Source organism: Leuciscus leuciscus (assembly GCF_965113295.1).
Source record: "Leuciscus leuciscus genome assembly, chromosome: 16".
Taxonomy (NCBI): Eukaryota; Metazoa; Chordata; class Actinopteri; order Cypriniformes; family Leuciscidae; genus Leuciscus; species Leuciscus leuciscus.
The window spans coordinates 16,783,252-16,795,182 of NC_138740.1; the positions used below are offsets into that span (position 1 = coordinate 16,783,252).

The 11,931-nt window shown below is 37.1% G+C and overlaps 1 protein-coding gene across 1 annotated transcript; it reads left to right on the forward strand.

Annotated features, from left to right (window-relative positions):
- Nucleotides 1-2,037: 2,037 nt before the first annotated feature.
- On the forward strand, nt 2,038-4,421 carry LOC309477532 (olfactory receptor 4B13-like; the record flags this gene model as incomplete). The annotated part of the gene is made up of 3 exons (XM_082140810.1): nt 2,038-2,077; nt 2,475-2,639; nt 3,688-4,421. The coding sequence occupies 3 exons, from the start codon at nt 2,038-2,040 to the stop codon at nt 4,419-4,421; spliced, it is 939 nt and encodes a 312-aa protein (XP_081996936.1).
- Nucleotides 4,422-11,931: the final 7,510 nt, after the last annotated feature.

Consider the following 11,931-nt stretch of genomic DNA (forward strand, 5'->3'; position numbering starts at 1 on the left):
CCAAACAGAGCCGAGTCGAGTCGAGCCGAGCCGAGGCGAGCTGGTACTGTGTAGTGGAAAAGAATGAAATTTATATAAATATGAATAGATATTAGGGGTGTAACGATACATCGGTAACAATACATCGATTCCACTCTTAAAATATCGATATAGACCTTTATTTTGACACTCCACATTCTCACGTAACATCCTTCCGCCAAAGCGCACATTTTCGTTTACTCACCAACCGTCTGCCGGTGTGTCTTTATAACGTTAATCTCCTCATCTGAAATAGACGCCTGACAAGACTGACTAAACCCTAAGTTTTTTCACAAAAGCCGGTTGTCCGCTGTCAAGGCATCGCGAGTTCATGTTTTACAGAGCAGAGACAAGCACTCGCACCCTTGTTGGTGAACGCGAGTCCGTTTTAGCTACTCAGCGCGCAGTATTCAGGTCAGATGTCACTTTGAAAAGACGCGCTGGCTAAGAGGAGTTTCGGCAAAGCTGACTAAGTGATCGAGGGTGGATAATTTCAATGAACTCGTGATATCTTCTTCAGGGCGTAAAAGGAAAATAAAACCGGAAACATTTTCACAGAACCTTACTAAAGCAGTTCGTTTAGTGGTGAGAGAAAAGCTCTCTGTACTGCGTGTACGTTATCACAACAACAAAGTTTGTCAGGCGTCTATGTCAGCTGAGGAGATTAACGTTACGAAGATTAACCGAGTGTTGTATTATTTATCATAGCAATTACTTGATTTTGTTTGACTCGGAGAAATGTGAATCTGCTCTGCAAAAAATTAAATTAAAGCATACTTTCAATTAACTTGGATTTTGTAATTTACCTGTATTTAAGTTATTATTATTATTAATCAAAACAACCCAGCTGCAGTTTGATTGATATTACTTGGAATGCACAATAATAATAATAAAAAACATGATTTATGAAAATGAACAAGAACGGAGTACTTGCAAATGACCTCTTCTGTTGTAAATGTCCCAATTGGGAGAGGGTGTGCAATTTTCAAAGAGTTTAATTAAACATTCATGTTATATATTTTGGTTGCATTTGTTAGTTAATAAAAACGTAACTGGTTGTGTGAACATAATATCTAAATATCGATTAATCGATCGATATTGCCCTGAATCGAATCGTATCGTAAATTTTTTTGAAGTATCGGCAAATATCGTATCGCTGGCTGAGAGAATCGATATCGTATCGTATCGTGATGAACTGTCCGATTTACACCCCTAATAGATATCAGGAGCATGATCTAATTATGTTCAACTCTCATTCTAACTACAAACTAAGCTTCTAACGACAGGTAGAGAGCTGCAGTTCCAACCACAATTTTGCAATGCTGTTTGCAAATAGTATATACTAGAATAATGGTTTTGGGAAACACTAAATCATTGAACTTTGATGGTAACAACAAAACTTGCAATCATTGTTGGCAAAAAAAAAATGCCTTTGAGAAACACACCCCTGGCAAGCAGTGCACCAATTGCAGAAAAGAGAGCTAAAAGTGTATTTTCACTCTTGGGTTATGACGACAAGACTTAAGTTGTGGTGACATATAAATAAAATGGTCAAGCCATCTTAAATCTACTCCGAGACGAGCAGATTGTGCTCTTCATAACAAATGATTACTCAGTAACACTGATTAATAGATTAGATGACTCTGTATATAAAGTGACGAGACAACTGTGTATATATCGGTCATTGTCCTTGGTAAGTTAAGAATATTTCAGATGTAGTCATATTATATCAAACTTATGTAAAATAATTGTACAGCGATCAACAATATTGCTTGAGTTCTGTAAGTGAGTGTAAATGAGAAAAAAAGGTCAAATTCCCTTGATAAAAATTAGTAACCTTTCTACAGGAAGAAATAGATTGTAAAGCGTGACATAACTAAGAAAACCCTAGTTTTTATCTTTTGAACATTATATGACTTTTCTCTGGAAGATATGATCTACTTGTAGCAATGCTTTGAGAGAATATGCTGTTAATACAAGTGTTTGTCACTTAATTTGTATGTTTTCTTTAGGTCACAAATGGATAACCTGACATTCAGATACAGTGTACTCTTAGGGTGTACTCACACTAGCCAGTTTGAACCGTGCCCGAGTGCGTTTGACCACCAAAGCGCGGTTCGTTTGACTAGTGTGAGTGCTCCGAACCGTGCCCGGGCGCGGCTCGATTAGCCGGCCCTGGCCCGCTTGGAAGAGGTGGGCCAGAGCACGGTTCAGTTGGACTCGGGCGCGGTTCGCATGCAGTGTGAGCGCTAACCGTGCTGGACTCCATTGTGTTCAGTGAGAGCGCCGCTCTTCCTGTTTATCCCGAAACCGTCGCACCATAATGAAGTAAGCGTGCTCCGGCACGAATGCTGAAACCCTATGTGAGTGCAGGCCAGAGGGGGAGTGGGGAGGGGGGGACAATCGTACTCGGGCCCGGTTCATGGCAACCGTGCCTAGTGTGAGTACACCCTTAGTGGAGGGACTGCAAATTACACCACAGTCCAGCAAGCTCACGTTCATTTTTCTTTTGATAGCTTATGTCTTTGTAATGGTGTCTAACATTTGGATCTTGATTCAGATCTCAATAGAAAAAAGATTACACCAGCCTATGCACATTCTTTTCTGTCACTTGCCAGTGAGTGATATTATGGGAACAACTGTCCTCATACCAGGGCCGGCCCGAGGCATAAGCGAACTAAGCGGCTGCTTGGGGCCCCCTCGCCACCAGGGGGCCCCCTATCGAGTTTTTTTTTTTTTTTTTTTTTACATATTAATTAACTTAAACAAGTGACATAAATGAATAAAAGGATTAATAATTGAAGACAAGAAAATTCTGATTTCATGATCAATATACCTGCTTACAACTGCTGCTGTGTGTCTGCCAGTGTTTGAGTCATGCGCATAACCTCGCGTTCATAGACAACTCGTGCGCAAAGTCACGGTAATGTTAAGTCATGTCACAAAAATTTGATTTGATCAATGATTTATCCTTTAAATGTAATGATATTCAGAACAGAACAAGAATAAAAAAATAACTATGAACAAGCCAAAACGAAATAATTTAAAGCAAAAGTGAAAGGAAGCGGCGTTGGGCTCACGTATCTCTCTCATTAGAATCAAAATGTTTCAACATTCGCGATGGATTTGGATGGTAAACTATTCTTTATCATAGGCTTTGTACTTCACTTACGTAACGTTCCAATATCGACGGAAAAAATCATCCTCTTCACACGCGCAAAAATGTGCTTGGAAACATCACAGTGGAAGATTACAAAGCTGGAATATGTTGTGTGTGTGTGTGTGTGTGCGTGTGTGTGTGTGTGTGTGTGTGTGAGTCGCGGGCGCGATCGAACAGTGGAAACATAAAAACATACTCCGTCATGTTCATACAAGACATCATTCAAACTGCAAAGTGTTGCAAAACGTTGGAGGACATTTTGCAAATATTTTTTTTTATATGTTTTGTGACAGTTTGTTTTCAGAAGTTTCCAAGAGTTAGTAAAAGAGTAAAGAAAAAGTTAATACTTTAAGTATCTATTTTTTATTAAGTATTTATTTTGTATTAATACATAACCTCATTGTATTTATTTATAATGTAACATTATAGCGTGACATTTGTGTCAATAATCGTCAAGCACAGGTGACTCTGCGTGGTGGGAGGGGGCCCCCACATCAAATTCTGCTTAGGGCCCCCAAAAGGCTCGGGCCGGCACTGCCTCATACCACGTTTACTGAAGGACTTATTAACAGACCCCTCTGAGCGCTACATCACATATGTGGAGTGTGTTTTCCAAGCATTTTTTACACATTTATATGGAACAACATCCAATACTATTCTAATGATCATGGCCTTTGACAGATATGTGGCCATATGCAATCCACTGCGATACCCAACTATAATGAGCAATAAAATGATGGTTAAACTGTCAGCAGGAGCCTGGGGTGCTGCAGTAGTTCCGGTGGGAATTCTGATCGGCCTCAGTGTGTGTCTGTCTCACTGCAGATCATTCATTACAAACCACTTTTGTGACAATGCTTCACTATTTAAACTGTCCTGTGAAAACACAGTGATTAATAATGTATATGGATTAAGTTTTACTGTGGTTTTACTCTCCTCCTCATTGGGGTGGGTGTTATTGACATATATCAGAATAGCAATTGTATGTATAAAAAGCAAAAACAAAGCAACCAACAGCAAAGCCATTAAAACCTGCAGCACTCACTTAACTGTTTATATTATCATGCAGATCTGTGGATTTGTACCAATATTTCTCCATCGTTTCCCAGAATATGCTGAGGGCAGGAAGTTCGGGAGTGTAATGTTTCATGTTATACCACCAGGATTGAATCCCATAATATATGGTTTACAATCCAAGGTAATAAGACAAAGAATGTTAAATCTTTGCCAAAAAAAAAGTTAATTCTAGCTGATTTTAATTTATTAAAATATTAATTTATGCAATAAAGCAGCCACTGTTATGATGTGAACATTTTCTTTGAGTGCAAATTTGAAATACTTCAATATGTATTTTAATTTCTTCTCAAGAATTTCCTGTGTATAGGCATAGCAGACAAAGCAGGTCGCATGTAAAGACATGTATAACATACATATGTGATAATGATCAGCATAATTAATGAATGCATATTTTGCAGCTGGTGTACATTAAATAAATATAAATAATTACTGTTAATTTGTTCTTTTCATCATTTCAAGTGTATAATTTATATGATAATGAGGATGTATTAAAGGGATACTCCACTTTAAAATGAAAATTCTGTCATCATACTCACCCTCATGTTGTTTCAAACCTGTATGAATTTCTTTCTTCTGCTGAACAGAAAGGAAGATATTTAGAAGAATATCAGTAACCAGACAGTTTCTGGTCTCATTGACTTCCATAGTAGGAAAAAATATATACTATGGAAGTCAATGAGACCAGAAACTGTCTGGTTACTGATATTCTTCTAAATATCTTCCTTTCTGCTCAGCAGAAGAAAGACATTCATACAGGTTTGAAACAACATGAGGGTGAGTATATGATGACAGAATTTTCATTTTAAAGTGGAGTATCCCTTTTAAGCAATATGTGTGCATTAGCATTTGCACATGCACAGAAAGCAAGAATATTTGAAGCTTCTGTGAGCTTTGATTGAGTCCCCTTCACCCTTCAGTGTTTCCGTTGTGATTATAAAATATCAGTAGAGGGTATTGTGATCTTGCTATAAGTAGTTACAATCAAAATAAACTACCCAAATCCCACTTTCAGTTGGATGACATTCTATGTATAGACAATTCTCCATCAGATACTGAGGTTCATTAATCTGGAATGTATCCCCTAGTATTGGTATATGTATATTGCTTTAATATGTATACTTTTTTAATTGAATTCATATCTAGTTCAGTCATAAAACTTTAGGGGCCCTTTCGCATTGCAGCACCAGGCACGAACGAAAGTGTTTTTTACTATTTCAGCCAGACACAGTTATCATTTTCACGTCCTGCGCCAAGTTGTTTAAACAGCAAATGCATTTGCACCCATTTGGGGGCCCATGGGCGTCCTGGTCTGAAAACAAGGTGTGTTCAGGCTCGTTGTTGGCGAATTGATATTTTGAGGCAACTGAAATAGACTGCACCACTGACCAACAAAAACTTGGTCAAAAGTCAATGGCGCAGTATTTATTTTTTTGTTATTTAAAGAGTGCAGAGAGATTTTTTTTTTTTATTAATTTTTTCATCTCTTCTCTTACTTTTAATTTGGCAAGAAATCAAATGCACTGCTAAACAATAACCACTAATATCTATAAAAAATTTAAATAAAACTTTATGTTATGACAATTTTACAATTGGTTTACAAACTCTTGTGAATTAAGTCCTCATGGATTTTATACAATTAAAAAAATTATCAAAGAATAAAGCAAGTTCCTATTAAAAGTTTGGAAATATTACAACTGTTTAATGTTTTTAAAATAAGTCTCTTCTGCTCACCAAGGCTGCATTTATTAATCAAAATGTAAAAACACTAATATTGTTTAATAGTATTACAATGTAAAATAGCTGTTTCCTTTCAAGGGAACTCGCGCTGCGACGATTGATGCTGTGGGAACGCTCTGCGTGATTGCATCGTGAAGCACATGTGATATCAGTCCAATGGTGCAACGGGACGTCAGATGCGTGTGACGTCACAACCAGGAAACTGTAAAGCATGCCCAAACAGTGCAAAGCCAGCTTCTGTGTATTCAGTAAGTGCTCTCTGTTAAATCGTGTGTCTTATTTGGTTTTGTCTGCCTCAGTACATATATATATATATATATATATATAATGGCGTCAGCATTTTCACAGGTTTGCATTTTTAAAGCTTGCACAGAGATTAAAGAAAAAGAGAAAAAAATTAAAAATAATATATATATATATATATATATATATATATATATATATATATATATATATATATATATTGTAGCGACAATGCCTCTAGTTTAGGGAATTTATTAGCTCAAATGAGAAGTAATATTCATAAGATGTGAATATGCATATGCCGTTTACACAAATTAAATTATTCCAAAGAGGGAATAGGTCAGACCTCAACGTATATCAATAATTACCACGATTACACGTAGTATTTATTGATATAAGTAGATAGAATTATATTTTAATTAGGGGAAATTTAGGTAGAGGTTAATTCTCATTTATCATACAAACCATCCGTCCGGCAGATCGGATGCACGATTTCTGAACAGAAACCTATTGTCTCCAACACGACAAATAATTTTCCTGTGGCCACAAAGGAATGATTATTTTCGTGTCTTAGACAACTTAGATTGTTTAATAGTAAAATAAAGGGTAGAGCTTAGGCAATCACACTTTCAGGGATTTCAGTAATGGAACAATATGAGACAGATTCAATTCACAAAGATTATAGGATTTTAATCAAACAACTAAGATTACATGTACTATTTCAATCACGCAGGAGTAAATATGCATAGCAAACAAACAATATAAACGATCGCAAATAAGAAATAAAATAAAATAAAATATTATGAGAGGGGAAGAGAAAATGAGAGAGGGAAAAGGAGAGAGAGAAAAGGAGAGAGTTTTGGGGTGTGTGTAAGATGGTAGCGTGTAAGGGGATGTGTGTGGGTTTTATATGGAACGCCGTTGGGGACAATACCTATTATATGCAACGCGTGAAATTTGGACGCATTAACACGCACAGTTTGTACGCGTCTTTTTGGTCCGTGTAAACGCGAACGTTTTGTACGTCTAAACGCGAAGTTTTTTGTCATGTTATTTAAAGACACGATCGTTTGTATCGCCTTAACGCAACATTTTTGGCCGTGTATTTTTTGTTACGTGTTTCTAGACGAACGTTTTCGTCGTGTAAACATGACATTTTTGAACGTGTAATATTTCTTATTTGATGTGCGACATACAAATGTTTCTGTTTTAGTTAAACTGGTGATAATTTAGAGTCAATGATTAAATACATTCAATGACTGAATGAATTAACATTATATACTTTTGTAACGTTAAAGGAATTTGTCCTGTGGGAAAAGTGAGTGGTCTCTGTGATCCAACGACCATATTTCCCCTCTGGTTAATGCATTCGAGGTGTCTATTTGGACCACTGCAAATAGCCTACTTGTTGGCAGAACTAATTACACTAGGCCAGTCTACCCTATATGTGGAAAAAGTCACCTCTTTAGTCAGCGGTTTCTGTGGCGTAACGTGTAAAGGGAGACCGGGGTTCTATTCCCACTGACAGCGCTTTTTTTTATATAACTTTACAGTTATTAAACGCATTTGTTTTCAATAAAAATGATTTGACTTAAAATTCATTTTAATTCATAAAAGTTACATTTAGGGTAAGGTTAGGGGTAGCTCTAGTCTTTTAATATCTCAATAAGTTGCCATGATTTTAATATTGTTTTATAAATCTAATAATCTACTGTCAGTTATATTGCAGGATGTTTAATGCACAACAATACTGATGAGCAAATAGTAACGTTATCTGTCACTATTTATAAGTAAATAGCATCTAAATGTCTGAATCCACAACTGTTGCTATTTACACTTGGACTTGGACTGGCTGCCCCACAGTTTACGTGGTCCGCCTGCTGTAGTGATTCTGTAATGTTTATGTGTCGTATGATTGTGTCTGTGTTTAAATGTTGAATAAAGATTTGTAAATTGTCATAGGCTACTGGTGCTTTGTTTTCTGCTTTTGTATTTGCCTTATTGTTATAATATACAATTGTTAAATTTGTGATTGTTACAATATATTGTTGTTATTAGATTATTTTTATCTGACATAGGCTATACAGTATACATACAGTAGGCCTATATGTGTATTAATTATTTCCAGTCAAACTGACATCCCGACTTCAAGGAGCATTCCAGAGTCTCTCATACCAGATTGATGCTGGCCCACTCGGAGATTAGGCTACTCCAGTCATTTTGAAAAAACAATAGCCACAGTATTTAGTATTTAGCCTTTGCTAACTTTATTATTCACTGTATTTATTAAAGTTGAATGATTTATGGCATTTATTGGCACTATTATGTATAATTATTGACACCCCACCCTGGACCTCACTAATTATTAAACCCTGGCTATGGCCGTATCCAGTGTTGTATATTGTATATGTTAACATATGTTATACACAGGGCTTAATTTGAGCCGGAACACGCCGGAACATGTTCCGTCACCTCCGACATTGGATCCGGCACCTTTTTTATTGGATCCGGCACCTACTGTGTCACTAAAATTAATTGCCTAAATGAAAAATAAATAAATAAATACTGTTTGTGTAGTGTTCAATGTTTGTGACACATGACTTGCGCGCTTGTTGTACGAGTTGAGATTGCTGTTAGCCTCGATCGTTTCACGCAGGGGAAAAATGTCAAAAAGACAGGAAAGTTTGCTTAACTTTTTCAAATACGCTGGACAGTCAGATCCCAAACAAGCAAAAATCGTTTCCGCTGATCAAAAAGGAGACCACGGTGGACACAGTAGCCTAGTATCGACATAATATCTCGTTATTTCGACATAATAAGGGGACATTCTAATCTGCATTAAGCCACATTAAGCGTTCTTATAATGGGTTTCTATTGGAGGAAAATGCTTAACGTGTAATTGCGTTCATATTCTGGGCTCATTTGATTTGTTTTTCTGATTTGGGCTTTTCTGATTTTTGTACATAGCATAGCCTATTTGTTAGGATTTTAGTATCATAATGATTAATAAATGCACGCACAATTATCCGTGAACTTGATTTGAACAAATGCCTTGTGCAAAATTCAGAATTAAATTAATGTGCAGAAATTTGTACAAATAGAAAGTATGTAGGCCTACTATACTGTTTTAGCCATTAAAAAAGCGCATTTAGTTTCATATTTGTTAAAATATTATAATGTTGTTGTTTTTTTTTTCATTTATGTTGATTTATGAAAAGTGAACAGCACGACCGAGTAAGATAGGATGCGCAATATGAGACATGGAGCGGGTCAGACATGATTTTGACCGTTGAAGTTGAAGTTGTTTTGTAGAAAGCCTTTCTTTAAAGTGAATTTCGTTTTGTATAAATTGTATCTTAATTTTAATCAATTTTTCATCAACCAATTGCTTTAATCAATAGGCCTACGAAACAAATATAACGGAGGCGCCCGCGCGCTCACTTGCATTGCACGTGAACTAGAGCACACCCTAACTTAACGAAACTCAGTGTAGGCTATGCCTCACACAGACATGACAAATACATCAAATACACAAAGCTTGAAATGTCTTTAAACGAAATAATTCAAAACAAAAAAAGAAAAAGGCTACTCTCTGATTATGTAATCCATTAGGCTTATTTATGTGCATTTCTCTCTATAAGCGCGTTCACACAGAGATGGCGATCGTCAACTTCATCTTTGCAGCCGAGTCGACACTTTTAGAGAAAACACTTGTTTATTAATAAAAATCAATACACGCATCTCCGGATTTACAGATGCACGCACACATATTATTTCGAAATAACGAGATATTGTGTTGAAATAACATTATTATTAATAATAGCCTACATCTTTTAGAATAGGCCTATTTGATTGAATGCTGAAAGTTGCCCTTGTTCAATTTAATAAAATTAAAACTTTAATTGTGATCATTAACATAACTGAATATTAAATATTTAGTGGCCAAGTTTTGCGCGGCTCTCCGTCAAATCTAGCACCCACTCAGCACATGCGTTAAAAATTCTCTGGCGCTGTCCCTGCAGAGAAGCTACGTAGGCAGTGTAATTTATTTATTTATTTTTTGTTTTGTTTTGTTCCGTTACCTCCAACCCCCGTTTTGAGTCGCCGGATCCACTGCGCTCTGGGACCTCCCACTTTACAAATTAAGCACTGTACATAAGAGGATGCCAACTGAACGCAGTCTGTAAAAGTTCTTTGACAGTTTAATAAAAAGTTTCTAAGAGCCATCGTAGAGAGCAATCCACTTTTCCACGTTACCGGAGACAAAAAAACCTGCATGAGTACAAACGGGATGAGATGCCACAGCATGACACAGCACTGACATCACAGCCAACGTATAAATGCATCATTGACTCTAAAGTTTTACGCTTGCCTACGTACATGCCAACGTAAAATTACGATCTCATTCACGAACAAATGTTACGTGTGACGTTTGCATAGGTATTTGCTTACCTAACAGCACATCATCCCTCACGGAAAGAAATGTCGTCTGATGTTTATATATGTATACAGCAACGTGCCATCGCGTCACAAATGCAAATTAAATCCTAAATAGAGCAACGCTATTGGCTGTTGTGCGGTCTGACGCGACACCCGAACATATACTTCGTATTGACGCGTACAAACTGTGCGTGTTAATGCGTCCAAATTTCACGCGTTGCATATAATAAGTATTGTCCCCAACGGCGTTCCATAGTTTTAGAGCACGTGCGTGTGTTTTCTAGGAACGCGTGCGTGTATGTGTGTGCGTGTGGGTTTGAGAGCACGTGCGTGTGTTTTGTGTGGGTGTAAGTGTGTGTGTGAGGATAAGTGTGTGCGTAAAGAATGAGTGAGAGAATTTAGAGAAAGGCAAAGACAGTTTACAACATTCCTTCACACCGAGACCCCAACAGTTTCTAGCAATTATCAGACAACTTAAACAGCATTTCTTTCGGATTGCGAATTTAAGAATGTAATCGTGTACGTTACTTGTTCTTGCTTATTTGGCCCTCGTTTTGTGAGCCGGTTGTGTACAAAAGGAGCCTGGAACACGTGGTCTGATGCGTCGTCAAGGCGGAGGTCGTTGCGATGGTAACTCAGAGTGTTCAACTAGCCAAAGATGATTTAGCCTTAAGTTGGTTTCGTTGGTTGGTAAGAAATTATCAAACTGAGACAAACTATCAAGAAAAGAAAGACTTAGAATAAAAAACGAAATAAAAAGCAAACGAAGGTTTCTTGGAAGAAGGAAGGAGGCGGGTCTCTCTCTCTCTCTCTGGCGAACTGCTACGAGGAACGAGAGATCTGGCGCCGTGTTTTGAAGTCGCTAAAGTCACGCCTTCTCACGTGCGTGACCCTATCGTCTGGAAGGACGATTGTGGCCACCTCTTTACGTTTTGCAAAGGTACACGCCTTCTCTGACTATGTACTGACGGAATAAACTCGTTCATGAACATTCATAAACCTGGTATTAATGAAAGAATGCATCCTCTGATATTTTGTGTTAAAGATTCAACACCGTTGGGTTCTTTGGAACAAAACAATACCGCGAATGATAATTCTGTGAGCCAATAACACAAAGATACATGATTTCTCGTGATTACACGCACATCAAATTGGTTACATACAAATACAGCTTATATAGATAGTATTTTGGGTATTGAGACCATGGAACACCTCAAGAAATACATTTTAAACATTTAGAAAGATAACTTTGAACA